Source organism: Hirundo rustica, chromosome Z, assembly GCF_015227805.2.
Source record: "Hirundo rustica isolate bHirRus1 chromosome Z, bHirRus1.pri.v3, whole genome shotgun sequence".
Lineage (NCBI taxonomy): Eukaryota > Metazoa > Chordata > Aves > Passeriformes > Hirundinidae > Hirundo > Hirundo rustica.
This window is the reverse complement of record NC_053488.1, coordinates 59,762,555-59,784,111: the sequence shown is the minus strand read 5'-3', so window position 1 is coordinate 59,784,111 and position 21,557 is coordinate 59,762,555. Positions and strand designations below refer to the sequence as shown.

Here is a 21,557-nt window from a genome sequence, read left to right as displayed (position 1 = left end):
CTGTGGCACCTGCAGTTTTAAAAGCACTTGAATATCATAATCAAGAATAATTGAACTGGTGCTTCATAAATGCAAGGGAATGACTCCTTCATATTTTTGCAACAAACTGTAGCTCTCCTGTTTCAGAACCGGACTTTACATTTTCACTTTCTTGTGATATCTTTAGTCTCCATTCCAAAAAACAAACACAAAAATTAAGTCTTAAAGTCACTTTATTGAATTAAAAGTCTGTTGTCACAGTACTAATTTGGGAAAAGCATTTGAAAATACTATGTAGTAAAGCAGACACTGCACAGAATAATGAAATAATATCTTTCAAATGTAAGTCATTGGCAGATCAGATGAGAGCTACTGAGAGTTAACATCATTATTAAAATTACATTGTGGTTACAAAGTAGTAAGTTTCAATACAGCATTAGGACTTGTTCATGAAGTAGCAGCTGTCAGAAAAAAAACATAGACTGTCAGAAAAAACTTCAAGATTGTGGCAAAGAGTGTACAGATGTGCGTATGTTTCTCTGTGTGTGAATGGTCCAAACGATAACATTCACAAATTCAGTTCTTCAGAAGGGAGTGCATAATTTAAAGACATAACAGATTTTGTCAACTTGCTTTCTGAATTTTAAATATAAAATGAAAACATAGGATCCCATGCAAAGAAATTGGAGGTGAACATTGCATTTCTCCCATTTGGATTGTTTGCAAAATGCACCAAATGGTTTAAATCCAGTTGCTCCTACAGAACGGACATGGGGAGGCTGCTGAAATCTGGGAGCATCACAGGACTAAAGGAACGCTACTGAAATTGCAGAACTTTTGTAAGGCTCAAGAAGAAGGAACTGGAGATGTTGCACATCATAGCTGAGTCTTCATACTTTTCCGTGCCTGTGGTCAAGCACAGCAGCTCTGCAAGCTTCTGGGGCTGTCCTATCTCCCTTTGAGCACATTGTTTCCCATGGCTGTCCATTCTGGCAGCAGGCCCTGCTCTGCCCATGCTGTGGCCACTGCATGCCTAAACCCCAGATGCTCCTCCTAGCCTGACTTGCCCATGCAGCATAAATTCCAAAGTCCAGGCTAGGAGCCACCCCACAATCCCAGCAGGCTGGGCACTGGCTGAAGACATGTCCACCAAAACTCTGGCTAAAGAGGCTCCCAAGCTGGAGCTTCAAAGCCAGCACTGCAGCAAAAATGACAAGGACACTTCTGCATGGGGAAAGGTGCCCGACTGGCTAAGTTTCACAGTGGGGTACTTGACATCTAATGCTGCAATCTTCCCTCTTCATCCCTGGCCAACATCTCTTACAGAGAGCAGGACTCTGCACTGCCCTGACATTGCCTACAGCACTTCACAGCAATTGGATTTACTGCTCGACTCCTGAGTCCAAACACCTGCAGCTCTGGAAATAAAAAGTGATAACAGCTATTTGTCATCTTCCCCTCTTGCTGCTGCAGCATGCTAGGACACAAGCTCCAGGCTGCAATGTCACCACCATGAAGCATCACGGTGACTTTTGAGAACTTCCCCTGGAACCTGCAGCCAGCCAGTGTCAGTTCCTTGGCATTTGCTCTCTGGCAGGACCAAGCCCAGCTGCCCAGGAAAATGCCGGTGGCTAGGAATCACTCTGCTCGACCCCTGGAAAGACAATATGAACAGGAGCCATCTCCAGACTTTGTCTTTCCAAACAGACATACACAGACACACACAACCCCCCCTCTCCCCCCTGCCTTCCTTGATTCATATGCACACATGTATTTGTAGATACCCCAGGAAATACCCTCTTCTCTCACAGACTCACAGAATAATCTTAGTTGAAAGGGATCCTGCAAGGATCACCAAGTCCAGCTTGTAAGTAAATGGCCCATACAGAGATTGCACCCACAAACCTCGATGTTATTAACACCATGTTCTGACCAAATGAGCTAATCTCCTCTCAGTACCCCTTCATGGATGTCAGCCTTCTCTCAGTCCTGCATCACCTGAGGTACAAGCTGAAGTGTCTGGAAGTTGCAGTTCTGATGTGGCACAAGTGCAGCCCTGTAACAGGTGCACAAGGTGGCCCAACCTCTTGCCCCCACAATTTCCCAACAGCGCACCAAGGCATAGGACCTAATGGGACTTTTAGGCTCTCAACATCATTTTGTAACAGTTATTTCCTCTGCACATTTACAAGGACAGCCCTCCACCCTGTGAACTTAGCTAAAGTGACACACTCAAAATTACAGCACTTAGGCATCTGATTAAGTCAACCTCGAAATTTGCAGATTATTCCTGTGTTTTTGGGTGTGCAGCTATATATGTGTTCTCCTTCTGTCTTTTATTTTGTTGAAATCATATCCTAGAAATACGAAGATTCAAGAATGAGAACATGTACTTTGCTAGCAAGCCTCAGCTGTTTGCACCCTAATTTATAATAAAATGAAATCTCATTCCTGATCATCCAAGGTATAGAATTATTTGATTGGGAAAAAAACATGTATTTCAATTACAGAAACCATATATTTGTGTAGACTATTAAAAAAACTTCTTTAAAATACTTTACCTTTTCTCTGTCAGTATGAGTTGTATTTTCAGATACAGAAATATTTTACAGGTGTAGCCACCTACTAGTTCAGTTTAGAATAGTATTCTTGTCTCTGTATATGAAATTGAAGAGATTATTGCTCTGTTAAGTACAGCAAGAGCACATTTTTGTATCCAAAGAACCAAAACAACTATACAGAGACTGAATGAGATATCAAGAATAAAATCTAAAGCCTCACAGAGTAGGCATGCATTTTTGATACTGCATAGCTCAAAATCAAAAAGCAACACAGGACTCAGTGCAGACTTTGCTATGTACTCTCAATATAACACAGGCCAGGACAGCTTTGCTTTCTTCACTACACTCCTTGCACATTTCACCAACATACTCTTTAACCTTTTAAAGATTAGGTATTCTGAGCCCTAGAATAAAAGCAAAGCATTATGAATTTCATATACCAGCTGAAGCTCCTCTGAGGATAAGTGAACACAGGCATGTTCAGCTAGCAGTTTTATATAGCTTTGTAACAGGCCTTGGATATTACATATCACCATCTGCACACTTTGGATTTAATTTCCATGGTTTGGGATGAGCTGAAAGGCCAATTTGCTAACAGCACACAATTGCCTGCATTTTGATTGACTGGCAGATGAGGGAAGAGTTTTGTATTTAATACAATGAAGTCCATTCAATAAGTAACATTGGTAGTGTTACCAAAATTAATAGTTCCTTCTTGCAAATAGTGTTCTTGCTGAAAGAAGTGTGCTGACACCCTTCTGTCTTCCTGCACACAAAGGCTTCATAAAATAAAATCAATCATAATAGGAAATCAAAGCATCTCCAAGTCTTTCCTAGCATGCACTAGCTCATCCAGTTGTTACCATAACAACAGCAACAAAAGATACAGTGGACGAGACTTTACTTTTAACACTGAAATATCTGAAGAACTACTTTCCTCAGAAAAAAAAAAAATCAAGAGGATACTAGTTCTTCTCTTCTTTAGTGGCAAAAAAGACTGCAACCTCTTACAAGCTGAAAAGCTGCTCGAAGAAGGAAACCTACAAGAATAAGGATGCAATTTAATGGAGGAAAAGAATATACTGACGCACTTGGAAAATTTGAAGAAAAGTTCCTTCCAGCCTCAACACCCATTCTGTCAAAGTCAAAGGAGTCATGACGGGACACATAACGTCCACTAAAAAGATACTTGGTCCTGTATCTATGTAACTAAATAATGAAATTTAGTGCTTATGAGGAAACAGAGCTTAAGCACACTCAATCTTTGTTTTAATTTCTGCAGTGCTGTTTCTCAAGACTACAAGCTTGTTCTCATAACCAAAAGCATAAAATGCCTAGTTTAAATATGATGCAAATTGGGCAATCAGCTATTCTAGCTATCCAGAACCCTGACTATGGATTTTGTGACTATCTGAAGGCAAGAGGCAAAACTACTTACTGTGTAGAGAAACAGGGCAGAAAAATTCAGTCTCCAGATTAGAAAATAAAGTCAAACACTGCAGAAGCCTTCAAAAGTCATGAGTTCAGCAACAGATAGATGTAGGTGAAAAGATGGTGAAGTAGAACACTTCAGCACATCTTATAGCAAAAATTGATATTTCTGACCTCTCTTCTATTCATCTCCTTCAAGAAAGTGGAATTCATTAAACATTCTTTAGATACTTTTGGTCCTAAAGAATCTAAAAGTGAGTTTGGGGTCCTTTTTAGCCAAGGAGAGTGGAGTTCTTTTGAAAATGCAAAAGCCAAACAAGAAAATCACACAAATATTTTTCCACCACATAAAGAATTCTAATGAAGAGCTTGCACTGAATTTTCATAATTTTAAGATGTAGTCACTTCCACATCTGATTTCAAGTACACAATGAGTAGCACTTCTTGCTAATATCAACCAGCACTGTATGTATTTCTGTATCAGATTTAGGACTGTGTGTGCTGTTTCAGCTGGGATAGAGTTAATTTCCTTTCTTTCACAGTGGTTGCTGTGGGGCGGTGTTTTGAATTTGGTCTGAAAATAGGATTGATAATATAGAAATATTTTTGTTGTTGCTGAGCAGGGCTTACACAGAGCCAAGGCCTTTTCTGCTGTTTGTACTTCCACACTGACAAGGAAATTGCGGGTGCATAGGAGATTGGAAGGAGACACAGCTGGGACAGGTGACCCCCAACTGACCAAGGGGATATTCCAGACCATGTGACATCATGGTCAGTACATAAAGCTGGAGGGAAGAAACAGAAAGGGAGGAACATTTGGAGTGGTGGCATTTGTTTTCCCAAGCAAGTGTTTCACATGACGGGACCCTTCTCTCCCAGAGATGGCTGAAAACCTGCCTGCCATGGGAAGCAGTGAAATAATTTTTTTTTTTTTTTTTTTTTTTTTTTTTTTTTTTTTTTTTTTTTTTTTGCTTGTGTACATGGAATTTGTTTTCCCTATTAAACCATCTTTATCTCAACTCACAAGTTTTCTCACCTTTACCTTTCTAATTCTCACTCCACTGGCAGGGGGTGAGCAAGTGGCTGCCTGGGGTTTGTGGCTGGCTGGGGTGAAACACAACACTGAGTCACTTCTCTTTCTCCAGCTTCAAGTGAAGTTTTACTCAGCTGTGCAAGCTCTATGTTTCCAGCTGAATATTGCTATAATATTTTTATGTAGGTTTATATCCAGCAGTCTAGCCTTTCAGCATGTTCTGCCATTACCATACTCCTTCATCTTTAGTACTCAGAGGAGCTACAAAGGAAAGCAGTATCAAAACTAAGTGCATCTGCACATATGAAGAAATGAGACAGACATTTAATAGGAAACAGGTTAAGAGCTTCACACTATTAAGTATGTCTGTGCTAAAGTAAGAAATTCTTTACTCTGAGGGTGGCAAGGCACTGGAACAGGTTGCCTAGAGAAGATGGGGATGCCCCATCTGTGGAAGTGTTCAAGACCAGGTTGGAATTGGGCCCTGAGCAACATGATCTAGTGGAAGATGCCCCTGACTGTGAAGTGAGGGTTGGAAAAAGATGGTCTTTAAGGCCCCTTCCAACTTTTCTATTATTCTGTTTCTACAAATTCTTCACCTTAACTTTTATATCCTCCTTCATAAATAACAAATGACAAACATTCCAATCACAAAATGAGATAAAGATTATGTATCAAGATCTCCCAAATACTCATACTTGGTGGACAAGTCTGTTATCCAGCAATCTCAAATGTAGAAAATGCAATATTGACACATAACATTGACAACATTGAGTAAAAGGCCACACACAAAAAAATTAAGAAAAATCTATTAAACTTCCTTCTGTTTATAAATTTCTTGATTTTGCACTAAAACTAACAAATAAGTCACAAAAAGTAAATTATTAAGCAACTCTTTTGACATCTGGCTGCCTTCAGATATCAACTTTCTTGTTTGTTCCATCATTCTTAGTTCAATCACTTAAAGTAGCTTTAACTTAAATTCTTCCAAAAATAACCTACATTTAAGGCACTTTATGAGAGTCAGAAAGGTGAATGGCTCACAGGAAAAAAGTTTTCTTTGAAAGACCGTTGCTGAAGAGCTCTGTTAATATTCATAAATGCACTGCAGAGATAATCAAGAGCTTTCTCAAATGGGGAATTTTGAAAAGGATGCTTTTAACTGATATGTTATCAGAATAGTTTTAGAGCAATTAAAGAAATCAATGAATTCTCAAAGATCCTGAACTCACCCCAAGCAGAAGAAAAGTTGTGCACTGAAATTCTGTGTAATGCTTTCCAAATTGACTGCAGGATCTGCAGTCTGTCATTTGCATTAGGCCCCATCCCAAGCAAATGGGAACCGGTAGCAGCAGCACCAGCAAGAGAGGCGCGGGTGTGAGTCCATGACTTCGGATCCGCGGGAAGAAATGAGAAAATGCCCCCCAACACAGGACACCGGGGTGGCAGGACCCGCTAGATGGTGCTGTTTGCACACATATTTAGCATATTTGTCTTGGAAAAATAATAAACCAACAGGACAGGAAGATAACCACAGAGGGCAGCAATTTTTGTTCAAAAAAAAAATAGCATAAATTTTCAGAAGAATTTTTTTTTATCAGCTTTCTCCTCATCATTTGTGTGAATGGTACTGGTCTCCATCAAATCTCTTTCTTGAGGCAACATTTGATCAGAAAACTAAACTGTGGCCTAGTGGGCTTAGATATATGCTCTCGCTTTTTAAACGTTGTTGTCTAAAATAATCCAAGTCTTAGGCTGCTCTAGTGATAATGTGTATTATTCAACTATATATTAACTTACAGCCTGGAAGAGACCTCTCATTTTATTAATTGAAATAAACAGTTGGGTTTGAAAATCATTTACATTGCAGATTAAATAAAAAGCAAAACTTAGATTGTGGGAAACAGAACAAGTCTTCTTGTTTCCTGAACCTTTTCCAGTTTACTCACTGATAAATATCATAAGTTCACCGCACACAAAGAGAAAGTTTAGTTTTTCCAAATGGCTTATTCCATTTTGTCTTCATTTCAAAATAACAGTCTATAACAGTCTAACCTCTATAAACCTTGAAGGCATACCAGGGAGGGGCAGGGAGTATATATACAGTATTTTCAGGACAGTTTTGGTGTAAAAATGTTAGCTAACCCACAAAAGATGGTAATTTTCTCCTGGAAAAAGAAAGTTCTACACACACACACATACACACAAAAGTTAGACATGTAGGATCAGGAGGCAAAGAATAATGCATTGAGTCAAAAGGAAATTTTACTGAAGTGGCAGGGACAAAGAGTGTAAAGCACTAAGCCATTAACATACAGCAGACTGTATCAGAAGAATCAGAGTGATAATGAGAGACAGTGAAGGTGTAATCATCAGCAGATTCAATAGAATTTTAAAAATAGGTTTCTTATTGCCGGGGCCTAAATAAAGTTCACAGAGAAGCATTCAAGACAGCAATTGCAGATGGTCGCAGAAAAATCACACTACAATCTTCTTCTTCTGGTTTCTTATGAAAAGCTCAGAAACAAGGCTGAACCCAAAAGTTAGCTTTAATATCCTAGGTAAATAACAAATCCAGTGCTTGCCTGAGTAACAATACAAAGGAAGCAAATCTGCTGGTTATATATGCTTATATATGCAAAGTCATCATCATGCCGCTAGAACCTAGTTTAAAACAGTGACTTTTAAGAGCATTTTTAAAAGGCATTGTTTTAGAGACAAGACAAGAGGGTGTAGCCTGAAGCTATGCCAGGGGAGGTTCAGGATGGACATCAGGAAGAAGTTTTTCGCTGAAAGGGTTGTTAAGCATTGGAATGGACTGACCAGGGTGGAGGTGGAGTCACTGTCCCTGGAGGTGTTCAAGAAGAGATTGGACGTGGCACTTAGTGCCATTGTTTATTTGTCATGGAGGTGTTCAAGCACAGGTAGGACCTGATGATCTTAGAGGTTTTTTCCAGCTGTCATGATTCTATGATTCTATCACATAGGATTGACATGGCCTTAGAATGGTGGGCATAAAACAAAAACTTCTTAATCGGTGCAACAATTCTGATTATGAACCAAAATTGATTCAAAGTATGACAGCAGAGGTTTAATTTAATATTTCAAATATAATACTGACAAAAATGTTAAAAGTTACCAAGAAAACTAGCAACTGAGAAAATAAAATATTTCTGATATTTTCTGTCTTTCATTAGCACAAATAACTCACTATCAGATTAGATTATTCAGAAAAATAATAAGCAATATTTATTATAATTTTAATTGTTAGTATGTTAGTAATTGAAAACAACACTAGTGAAATTAAAGATGTTAAAAGCCTTGAAGCATTGTTTCCTGTTTTACTGGAACACTGGACTATGTCTTCTGTTTAACCATAAACAGCCTTTGTTCACGTAGGGCATTACTATACTACCAATAACAAATTCATACCTTGCCATATAGCAAACTGACCTACAAAACACAGGTTTCAACATAAAAGATTGTTTTGCATAGAACAACTTCTTATGCTATTAGTTTACCAGGTAGCTTACCACATATTTTATTGTAGATTGTAGAATACAGCATACTAGAGATTAATGATCTGATTAATATTTCAATTCCTCTTTTTTTTTTTAATAATAAACTATGTTAGCACTGAAAATTAAAAAAGGATTGCTATGTAATGCTAGTAAAGATTTCAGAAGTGCTTCCTTATATTTTCAAACATGTTTCTAGATATACTAATTACTGATACAAATTTCTAGATATACTAATACTGATACAAAGTTGTCAACTTTGCTGGACTAATGTGTTTTAAATTTGTTCACCTTCATTCGAGGGATAGAAAAAATTGTCGTAAGAATATTAAAACAGATTTGTAAAAAATGTTGCTAAAACCCTAAAACCTGTTACCATTATCTGACGAATGCGTGCAGACATTGACAGACTAAATTTACCATGGTTCAGCTTCTTTAAGCGAAACTATCTACTGCAAAATTATCCAAACTATAGCTTTATGTAAGTCATCTAAAGTAGAATGGTTTTCAAGGACACAGTCCTGTACTGCTGGTCAAATTGAAGAGCTGAAGTTTTTAAGGTTCTCCCTACCTCACTTATTTGAATGACATGGGCTGCTTGAATAGGCTTTTTTAACACTCAGCACTAATTGGTAACAGAGAGTAGATTAAAATCAGTTGAGTTCTTTTAACCTTCCCACAATACCCTCACATCTTCAAGTTTCACTTAATGTAATTGTAAAAACAGGTCTACTGTTACTCAACTCTCAAGGGTGGCATTAACTTCATTAGGTGCTGTTTGTACAATGTGTTAAGCTCCTCATTAGAACATGCACAGAGGTATTTTAGGCTAATGAGGCTCTATTGTTATAACCTATCCCTGCTTAATTGCAATTTCTTTATAAGTAGCTGACGTGGTACAAACTCTCTTAAATGGCAAATACTGGTACAACAATCAGTTTTAATTGATGTGTACATTAAAATAAATCTTCCCATTAGGCTGCACACTGTATGCCTACTAGCCTCAGAGAATAAAAAAAAGTTTTTTAAATAAAATTGAAAAAATATGCGTGTCCAATCATGGACCTCACACATTTGCAGAAGGGTGCTGCAGGATCCTTCCTTCTCTGCTTCCCTACACAGCACAACCAGATGTGCCCTACAGCTACTAGTGAGATAGAATCATGGAATCATTTAGACTGGAAAAGACCTCTAAGATCACTGAGGCCAGCACTGCCAGGTCCACCACTAAATCACGTCCTCAAATGCCACATCTATGGGTCTTTTAAATACCTCCAGGAATGACGGATTTCAGCTCACCTCATTTGTATTTTTCAGCAGCAGCCTTCATCATCACCCTCAGTTCAGGTAATTCACTGCCTTCTCTCATATTAGAAGAAAAGCAGACCCAGAGGTCAGGAAAGACAGTCTTCTCACACAAGAGCACAGTCATAACAGCTAAATTGTGGTATTGGAACAGTACTTGTGATGATAAAAGGGACAGAAGAAATCCCTCAACTTGCCAGATGAAATGCCTCAAAAAATGCTTTACACAGGACAAGTATACACAACAAATCCCTTGGAATTAAAGAAATTAAACAAAACAAGGCACAAACAAAAGTAAAACCAAATAAAGCAATATCCAGGCTGCAAGTAAGAATTTTGTTCCTGAACAATGTCAGTTCTGTGCTCTACTGTGCTCTTCATGCAGGAAGGATGTGAAGCCTATGTACATTTAAATCATGTTAATACAAAACCTTCAAGGAAAAAAAAATGCACCTAAGTTTTAGTTCTTCTTTGGCATTGGCAAGGCTCCTTCTAATTATCATTCCTAGGCAAAAAGTCTTTTGCTTTTAACACAGTTGTACAGAGAAAGACAATAGATAAAACCATGCCTGTGTATACAGAGATAGAAATTTACCTCTGAAAAGGCATTCAAAAGGAAAAAAAATCTTTTAAAACAAAACATGTCTTTTTTATTTTACTTCCAGGAAGCATTCTACTGCACAATCACATAGGATTAACCTTGTATCTCTAACCCTCCCTCCTATTGTTTGTGTTAAATAAAAATATAAGGCAAGAGGTAGGAAGGGACCATACAAACAAGTGGGGGCAATTTCTGCTTGAGACTACATGAAGGCAGTAAACCACTACTTTTCTTATAAAGAACACAAAAACAGGTTTGAAGTGCCTAAATTTCATGGCTCTGTTTACTTTCCCCCTGGGCTATCTAATCCACTTCCTGAGAAAATCAAAGCAACCAAATTCATGAGTTGTTCAGACCATCTTTATGATTACTGTAACCAACTTTCTATCCAGTGAGGGTTTTCCATGCTTCCTACCTGCAAATTAAGTTCACTGTTGCAGCACAGGGCTGTCTGACAGCCATTGGGTCAGAATTCTGATGAAGCTTCCACTCACCTAGGTGGAGTTTTGTATAATACCTCAAATGTCATTCTTGTTTTAATTATTTGCTATATGGACATATTAATAAAGCTGTCCTTGCTGGCTTCCCGTTACCCTGTTGTTGTTGCTTTGCTGACAACTGTATTACTAGCTGCTATCTCTTTAATGTTGTTATGGTCTCATGCATCTTCATGGTGCTGCTACTCTAGATGAACATTGCTGTAATTTCCTATTTTATTCACTAATGGCTTTGCCCATGCACCTCTTGAGAGGGGGGTGTCACTATACAGTCAGCAATGATATTTTACATGGTACATACCAATATCTCATGTACCAAATGAAATGTTTAATACAGCAGAGGTCTAGCCAGGAGGCAGCTAGCTCATCGCAAAGATTACAAGAGTATGGATAAGCAGAAATTTCCAAAATTTCACAATGCTATTCACCAAATTTATTTCTTCCTTTCATATTAGTAGCCACCAGCTTGGTAAAATATTGTTACTTCTCACTCCTAGCAACTTTTTACTCTGGGTCTGTCACTAATCTTCATCATTAATATAGGAAGTTTGAAAAACATAACCTGGACAAACTTACCAGATTCAGCTTTGTAAATTAAGATATTAATATTAGTACTACAGTACTCAAGAGAATAGATCAATTCACATTTTTTAGTGGACTGATAATACAGCAAGAGTCTAGATAACATTCAGAGAATGGGAAACACAGCCATTTACAAAACTGATTTTATTTAACTTTTTAAAGCATATCCTACAAAGATCTAGTCTTTATTAATAGTAATAGTCTTTCAGTCAACCATGAAGTGTTTTTTTGCTTCGTAATAACAACCCCAAATCTCTCACACAGGGCAACAAACCCAGGTCTTTTGTCTCAGACATTTTTTGTCTTACATTTCCTTATCAGCCTCAGGTGCTCAAGAATTAAGGCTTGAATTTTTAGACTTCAGTGCTTCTTTCTGTTAAAAGAAAATTTTGCAAAGTCTCATTTCTTAAGGTAAAGTTGCCTTTCATAACCCAGCCACATCACACTATCTTCTCCACCCCAATGGCTTTCTTCTAAATTCATTGGGTGAGGGTTTGTTCCTTAAAAAAGCTTTTCCCGCCTGGAAGCAGAGACTTCCAAACACAAATATGGATCTCCAAAAGTTGAGCATATGGGAGTTCCAGGATGAGGAAGGGAACTAGATGTTCATACAGTGAAGTAGCCAAAACCGTACCTACTAAGGTGACCACTGTGCAAGGGAGCAGAAAAGACACAGTTTTAAGACCATGTTCTAACAACAAGATTACTGAAGAATAAAACAGTCATTGGCTTCCACAAATATGGACACCAGACCATTCATTTCACTCCTGTGTACCTCTAGGAATAATCTGTCTATGCTAAATATTCATTTATCGCTCTCACTCCACCTGACCAGTTTTCTGTCCCCATGCTCCACAGATTTGTCTGTGATTCTACACGAGTTCTGGTCCCATGCAGCATTCAGAGTAGCACAGGAGGAGGCACAGCAACTCTACGTATCTGCCCACAGCATCCCACATACTCAATATTTGTGTAAGTTCAAGCAGGAACAGGCACAACTGAAAACTCACTACATACAAATTGAGTGTATCTCACTACTGCAAATCAAGCACAGAGCAGAACAGATCAAACACGAGGTCAAGAGGAAAACCAAGACATTTAAGATCAGAAAAAAGGAACAGAATATCAGAAACTACATATAAAATTTACCTAAAAATATCCAAACTGATTTTGGAGTGACCAACATGTGACCCATATTTCTGGAATTATTTGTAGAAAGGTGAACTTTTCACATGTTCAGTTCCGAGCAAAAAAACCATTAGTTTTTAAATAGACTCGGTCTAAGCAGGAAAAATAAATGAGACAATCCTAACCAAGAAAGATAATGTCAGTTCCGAATCAGAGCAGCCGCTTCTGTATATACCTCAGAAAACAAAAATTATGAGAGCTAAACCCATAAAGCAAGAACTCATCTCCCCATTATTCTAGGGATCATAACAGACTAATTAGGCAGTCCAGTTTACAGGCCAGTAAACTCTGAGACTCAGAACAAACTGATAAAATGACCACTCATTGATTCCCCTTCTCCTTACTAAAAAATCTATAAGCTTTTGTGGCCACACTCCAGACAAGATGTAAACTCTTAGTTTATTGTATATAATAACATTCACTACCATCTCAAATCACTAGTAGGACCTTCAGCCACAAGTTCAGCAGCTGGTTTATTGCTCATTTGGCTCATTCCTGGATGGTAATAAAATTGCATGTTTTATTCAAACTCTACTTCCTGACATCTCTTTACATACTCTGTCTAACAGCATCTGCCTGTATCATCACTTCAACTTGTAATATTTAGGCAGTTTCTTAGCAATCACCTATCACAAGGCACAAAGGCCTTCCTAGCATAAATGAAATCTCTTACGCTGGATACTCAGATTTTTTCTTCCAATTTTTTCTTCATAACATGCGACCATTAATAAAGACATAAGGAATTAAAATGTGTGTAACACAACTGGCATTGTTAACATATTTCTGAGCACCTCTGTCTTCAGAAGAAATACCCCAGGGACTGAGAAAGCAAGAATAATCTACCATTTCTTTTCCTGGAGTAATTCACTTTTTTTAAATGAAAACAAAAAAAAAAAACCAAACAAAAACAAAAAAAAACAAACAAAAACAAAAAATAATAATATTAAAAAAAAAAAAAAACCACAGTAGTCATGAGAACAACAACTACAAAAAGTGTACATTTTTGCAGACAAGTTCTAACCTTCTAGTGACAACTGCTGCAGATTGAAAATAAAATTGTTTGAGGTTCAAGGACACCAGCCACATTTTTCCCTCTCTGCCTGCCTATCAGAAATAATTGCAACAGTCCTAGGCTCCACAAGATACTGTCTAGCAGATAAGCGATAACAGAGTGTCAGTAACAAAGGTCAGAATTAAAGGGCATAGTTCAGTAATTGAGAAAAATAAGGATACACTTGGCCAAATATGAATATGGACTTCAAGAAAAGTCGATTAAAGGAAGAGGAACTCAAGAAATAAAAAGGAAAAGTTGTTTTCATTGTATTAGACAGCAGGAGTTAAAGCAAAATAAAATTTACTCAAGCTCACAAGGCACTGAGCTGCCAGTTTCTTCAGAACGTGAAGAACAATTCTCTGGGGAGAAGTCCATGCACAGCAGATAGCCACACCATCAGGAGTATCAACTTCTTCCCACACCTGATCCATTGCATTAGAAAGAGAAAAGATACTGGTGTCTGTTAACTACTGCTAAGAGGTCTGAAGTGAGAAGTTACAAAAAGTTCTGTATCTGCCCCACATCTCTATTGGTGACATTTCTGTAGGTATCTAAACCTCCTCTGAAAATATTTATGGATACCAGGAATCAGAAAGACACGGAGTGATCAACTGCTTTTAAATTTGCCTAGCAATTATAAACTACACGGTTTTCATATCCTTGCATCAAAATAGGGCAAGTCCAAAGACAATAATACAGCTTGTATCCACTTGGAATAAAAATTGCATGAATTCAAGTCTTATCATTTATACAGGCACCATCAAGTCAGCCCTTCTGGCCTCCTAACTACAACCAACCATCTCCTATTTTCCAGCCCTAAAATGATCTTCAAAACAGCTCAAGATCACAGTTGTGCAGAGGCACTAGAAATCTTGTGTGGGCCTGAAAATAAGGAGAGAAAGTCATGTCTTGATCATAGATGACAGCATTACCACCGCTGTACCTTTCTGTTCCCAGTAGGAATTCACCTTTTAGGCCTGCTCCTCTTCATCAATCCAGGGAGTTACTGCTGCATCATTCAAAACAGGTAAGACAAATAATACAGATAAAACTGCTCAAAAGGCAAGACCAGTGAGAGTCTGAAGGCAGTCACACAAACCTGTTTTTCTTCACATGGCTACACATAACACCAACTGTCACTGCAACAAAGCTCCTGAGGTAGAATTGGCAGTGTTAGGTTTATGCATGGACTTGATTTAAAGGATTCTGTGACTACACAGTCAGCCCTGAGCTGACCTAAGCTAGCTCAGTAATGTTTAACATCAGCTGTGTAGGCAGGAGCATTTAATGCCCCAGCCTAGTACTTGACCTGGTTAACTTTGCAGTAGCATGGCAAACGTAGAAGCCCTTCAGCACAGGCATAGCCAAGTAGCCATATAATTGCAGGCTGGAAAGCATACACTTACCACTTACTATCGTGGTATAGGATGGAAAACAGTAGTTTAGAAGCAGGCACAGTACCCTATACAAAACTGCAAAACTTGACTGTTTTGTAGAACAGCAAAGATGCATAAAATTGAAGAAAGGAATTATGTCATAGTTTTTCCTTGCTAAGAATGTTCCTGCAATTACTCATTCAGGGAAAAATTCAATTGCCCTCTCACTCTACTTGCTCTTTAACATAAAGAAAGAACACAGTTGCCATTCTGACTTTAAATGAAGGGTTTTCATTACATTTTACTGTACAAATAGATTGTTTTCAAAGATAAGTACATCATACTAATGATTTACAAGCTCACAATGTCACTTAAGTTTTCTAAATAGTTTTAAGAATGTTCCTTTCTTTGAAAAGAATAAAGACTTCCAATCCTAAGTTAATAGATATGAACCACACAAGAGAGCCAAGGCAAATTCTTCTTGTGACTAGAGAAGGAAAAAGCTTTTGTATTTGTTGAAGATTATATCACTTGTTTTATGGAAGAGTAATAAAGCACAGAGACTTTGCCTGGTTAGGCAGCCCTGTTTTTTGAGCCGTTGATTACACAGGATCAAGTACAGAGTAACAAAAAGGCCTAGATAGCAGGAAACCAAATATGTACAGCACATTGACTCAAGGAGGCATTAATTCAGAATCTAAGTAGCTTAAATACAGCTCTTTAAGAAAAGGTTTCATGCGGAATACTTAAAGATGATGAAAAGTATGTATTTTATTCCTTTTCTGCTTTTTTTCTTAGAAGTCTACTAACATTTATTTGGAATTTTTGCTTCCAAGGAAGTAGCTGTTCCATCTTTACCTTTCTTAGCTATTATGCTAATCCTGTATTTCAACAGTTACTCTTTCATACATTTATAGATTTTATTACAATTTGTTTGTTACTGATCACAAACAAATTTTATATTTAAAAAAAAACCATTGGGTATTTAGTGATGTAAAGAAACCAGAATCATATGAAATTTAAAAAGAGAAAAAGACATCAGTTTGCTTAGATATCTTCGCATTTACAAATAAAACATGTAAACAGTCCAAATGAATTTGTACTGTTTCACAAGCTGTTTATAGATGCTGAGAACAGAAAGAGTATATTACATTAAACATCTTTGGTCAGTTTCATAGACAAATCTTCATTACCGTGCAGGCCTGAGATGAAGTTTAACAGAATTTCTAAATGCTTTGAGTGATAAATCAGTACTATAAGAGGATTTTCAATATAAAGAAAGATTTTGATAATTTCATTCACTAACCTAATCATTATAGTAATCTTCAATCAGAAAACCATGAAAGTTTGTAGTTAATGTTTGCCAGTTCCTATGGAAAAACTGGTTAGACAAACTGGTTTTGTCCGGCTGCGTTCCTGTGCATTGAGAATTAAAAGACTACATGTATTTAAACAGAACTGCAATGATTTGACTTTTACAGCAGCTACATGCACACATGTGGACCAATTTGTCAGCAGAAAAATGCAATATAATTCTGGTATGTTCACAACTAGTGGATGTAGTCACTTCTAAAAACATACACAAACATGTTATTCAAACTTGGATACTTAAAAATAGGTAGAAAATTCACAAAGTAGAACTTACGACAGACCATGTATCAGTTTTAGGTACAAACCTGAAAACATAACATAATTTGTAAAAGAGTTCTTGTTTTACACTCCTCAATTCATCCAAACAAGTTATTGTTATTTATAATGAAATTTCAAAGACATAGTTTACCTGGATTTGATGATTTTTGTTTTCAAGTAAACTTCTGAAGTGCTGCAGATAAAAAAGAAAACTCCCTTATGATGTCACAACACTGCGTTACTCATTAACTGATTTTTAAACCTAGTTTGGGCTGCAGTCACACCAACATAGCACTTCCTACAGCAGTGAAAGGCTGTGGTTTCAAGGATCGCTCTCGAATTGAACTTACCTAAGTCTGCAGTTAGCTTCATTAAAATGCTGAAAAAAGGAAGCTCCTTGGAGGACTCCGTTTTTCATTTTGAAAGTCAGAACAGCTTCCGAAAATCAAGTAATGACACTCCAGCCAGTCCTACGGAGAGTGTTGGATCAGTATTTATAAGGTAAATCCCAATATGATTGAGTGTTTTGCATGTGCTTGATGATGGGGTAACAGGGGAGCAACACACGAGAGCACTAGGACAAGCGTACTAAAGAAAATAACCAGATAAGGAAGCTTAATATGAGAAGGAAATGCACAAAGAGTATGCTACTGATTGCACTGGGAAGGGGTGCACTACTGTAAAGGAGAAACTTGTGATGGAGGACAGAAGGGTGTTGTTTTCTCCTTCCTTTTCTATTGACGCTGAAATAGGGCTTTGAATATGTATAACACTATATACACTAATAAAACTCAAGTTTTAAAGTGAGCTCTATGGGGATCACCCTAACACCTATAATATTTGATCTCTGTACAAAACAAATGTAAACTTTGTTCAATCGGAGAGTTTAACAAAATATTTTCATATATGTTTTGGCCTAAAGGACTTCATAATGTTTATTAAACTCACTTTCAAGATAAGTGCCACCCTATTCACAAGAAATATTCATGGAAGTAGAAAACTTGCTAAATGAATACTGGTAAAGGGTTTCCTGATAGAACATTGCAAAAATAAATCTGTTTTCTTACTTTGCAAGGATACAGTTGTTGAATTGCAAATTCCCTCTATGGTGGAATACATTGCAATGCAGAGTTCTGGATAAATCATGCACATTTTAGATATCACAGAAAAATGAGGGAAGATGACGTTAGAGGGCTGCTGGCACTTACTGCTTATCCTTCCTCATCTGCTGCAGGAGCAAGACAAGTAAACACCCATAGTGCTTATGTCAACCCATCATGAATAAAATTGCTTAAAAAGCTATTCAAAATATCATTAGATATCTACTGGTTCTTAACCCACTTGAAAATTCTTTCCCAAGGGCTCCTTAATTGTTGCATGGTGCCAAACAACCCTGAAGAATGATTTGGAACCTCTAATGATTTGTGCGGCTGAATTACATTTCTCTGTGGCTGTGCACAAATTCTTTATATGGGGTGACCGATCTTATCATTAATTGAGGAACTAATTGCTATAAAAGAGTCTGTTGGCCTTTTTCTCTTTTGAAATATTATTAGCGGGGGTTTTTTTTTATATTATATCTGCATATCATCCTTTCTTCCAACTCAAATGTCAGAGAGATAATATCTAACAATTTGAACAGACAATAGAGAATCAGAAATTTTAAGTTTAAATTCAAGATTTCAAAAGCTCTAATCTAGAATTAATCACTTAGAGATTGTTTTTAAAAATAAAAATTCAAATGACTTTTCCTATGCCTCTTAATCTCATTTTCCATTTAGGCATAGGCCATAAGAGATATTCAGAGAGTGGCAACACAAGTTGGTCATTTTTAACCACTTCCTCATTTGGATAATATAACTTTCGTCCTCTTTTCTGTGTTCTGTCCAGAACACTGGGCAGACAGATCTACCTACTTTTTTATTTACCACTAAACAACCAGCACACAAAAACTGCCATATATGCTCTGGGGACAAAGTGACCAGGCCTTACAAAGAACATAGTCCTTTACCCCTGATTTCTCAATAATCAACATGCCTGCCAAGTATTGAGTGATAGGGACAGGCCTTCTAGAAAACCAGTTTACTCAGTGCTGGTTCAGTAAGGATAATATGATCATAAAACCCTGCTGTGAAACCATACCTCTATCAATAGCGAAGATAGACTAGCAGGCTGAAAATACTAGACAATGTAATAAGAAGGATGCATGATAGCACACAATGGGCTAGATGGACTGAGCTCTCATCAAACTTGCTCTTCATGTGTTTGTCACAGTCATGATAAATTTATTGAAAATAAGTCACATGAAAAATCATGGAAAAGGCTTTGGGGAAAAGTAAATGCAGGCTCTTCATTTTTATGTACTGTTTTCTTACAGTCCTATTTATTTGGACCATATTTTCTATATATGAAGATGCACCCACAAAGACTTACTATATTAATGATTGTTCTTATTCATTCTAATTATTCATGCCTGAGGACAAAAACTGACTATATGCTTAAGTTTTTATATACATTTGTTTTCACCTCACTGTAATTGGCACCATGTGAATGAGCATGAATTTGGCAGAAACCAGGGAGTTATTAACATTTCATAAAAGGAGCTCACACTTTATCAACATGGCAGCATGTCATTCCTGACAGAGAGAAAAAACTGATTTCAGAAGCAAATTAAGACTCTGGAGCTAAAGCTGACCTGACAGCCATGGATTATCAACCAGAAATTTGTATTGATAAAAGTACCACATGTCTTGGCAGCATTTTATCACCATAAATGTATAGAGTTGTTCTGACATCAGAACAAAACATTTTCCAGTAGGCCAGAACAAAATATGGGCTAACATAGGAATCTCAAGCTCCCATTTGGAGCCAATCCCTATAATACGGGTCAATACCCTGCATCCAGCTCTCCTAAAATTTAGAAAAATGCCAAAACTTTTGACTGTGAATAATCCTCAGAATGACTTTAGAAAACAAACAAATGAACAAACATAAGTATTAAACACAAGAAAAAAAAATTTCATCAATTTAGACCACCAGTTCTGTGAATGGCATAATGCTATGTATGTTTATGCCAATCCTGGCAATAATCACATTGCAGGTTACATATTAAAGGCTTGTAAAAAAATATTCAGCATTTGTCAGTAAGTTTGATATTAGGTAAAAATTATAAACAAGTTTTTAAAGTTACAGAAAAATGTACAGCATAGAGAGGTTCATTTTCTAAATATCTCATGAAAATGGAAGTCAAAATGGTTCTTGACCCTAGTCCTGTCCCACAGCTTATTTGGTACACTACAACACACAAATAAAGTAAATACAGTACTCACATTTTGCACCTGTGACGTGGCATTATTTATCTATCTTTTGGTTACAACAAAATAACAGGAAGACTCTGTAACAACTAGTAACATAAACTTTAAAGATGGTTTGGTTACAGATGGGTTTTTGTTTGGACACAAAACAGAACGCTACATCCAGATTTCTTTGAAGATTTTTTGACAAAGCTTTTTTAAAGGAATTCTGCACTGAAATTATACCCCTCAGAATCTTCCAACATACTGTTGTAAGATTGAGGCTTAGCTCTAACTAATTTAAGAAGTCATGCTAAAAAGATAGCCACATACCACCTTCTAAAAGGTGTGCTGTTTTTATAGCTCAATTATGAACACCTGAAACACTGGCAACCACCTTACTGCTCAATGGCCTGCATCTGGAATTTGGCATTCACCATTTGGGGCCTGACTATGAAGACACTTTTACACTTGTTTTGGTTTATTTTTTCCCCCAGAGTAATATAACTCCTAGTTCTAAATGAGACAGAATAGTAACTCTATAAGCAGTCAAATAGCTTATTATTCACAACTCCATCTGATGTAAAGACTGTGAGAAAACTGATGGCATGATTAATTCTTTCACATTATCTTGTGTTCCTTACTTTAACTTTCCTCTTCTAAAGGTAAGAATCAACTTTTCCTGAGCTTCTGGAAAGTCTAGGCACTATATTTTCTTGAGGAATATTTAATTTATCCTCAGAAAAGACTGTTTTCATTTTCTTACATACTTAATGTACCGTACTGCTGCACTTCAGAGACTGACAGATGACTAAAGTTTTTTTTTCAACAAAATTATCACCATATTTACACATATGAGTGCTTGCATGCACTCAGGAATATGTGGTTCCAAAAAGGACCCACATGTGTTCCTTTAGGATACAGATTGAGTAATTATATATGTGCATGCACCTTATTCATGAGATACACATCATCTATTAGATACCCTAAACATACAGCTCTAGCTGGATTGAAATTTTTGTCCAAGTCATCTATATACAGAGATGTCAAACTTGGATATTGACCAGGATTTCCTTGGACATTTATAATCAGAGGATGACAAACCAAGCAAAATTTAACCCACGAGAGCAGAACAAGCAATACTTATATTTAACTATTTCAACATAGCAGAATATATTAAATGAGAACATGTATTTCTTTTATTAAAAATGGAAATATCTTTTTTAAATTATAAATGGAGTAAGCAGATTTTGCTGCCATGAGATTTCATACAATCATTTTAAATTACAAGATCTAGGTAGCACAGTATTCTAATATGTTTGCATTGCCATTTATGAGGCATCCAGGCTAATATACTGCATGAAAATATGCCATAACTGCTCTTTATTTTTTTTAGCATGAACTAAGAGGAGACACTCTCATGTGTTTTTCAGCAAAATGCCAAATGGCATTTCTCACAGCTAGCAAAACTGAACTCTTAATGTCACAAGGTGGCCTTTTCCAGAATGTA

The 21,557-nt window shown here is 37.0% G+C and overlaps 1 protein-coding gene and 1 long non-coding RNA gene across 2 annotated transcripts in view; one reads left to right on the top strand and one right to left on the bottom strand.

The window, feature by feature from the left end:
• Positions 1-339: 339 nt before the first annotated feature.
• LOC120765592 (uncharacterized) lies at positions 340-20,292 on the bottom strand. Its single transcript, XR_005704477.1, has 4 exons — positions 20,084-20,292; positions 17,105-17,224; positions 16,906-16,947; positions 340-1,633 (listed from the first exon to the last, which is right to left on the bottom strand). It is a non-coding gene; the product is annotated as an uncharacterized LOC120765592 (long non-coding RNA).
• The window catches only part of GRAMD2B (GRAM domain containing 2B), a 42,476-nt gene continuing 38,049 nt past the window's right edge, over positions 17,131-21,557 (top strand). Inside the window, exon 1 of the mRNA XM_040090614.2 lies at positions 17,131-17,255. Within this exon, the coding sequence (XP_039946548.1) occupies positions 17,131-17,255 (125 nt within the window). The remainder of the gene's footprint in view (positions 17,256-21,557) is intronic.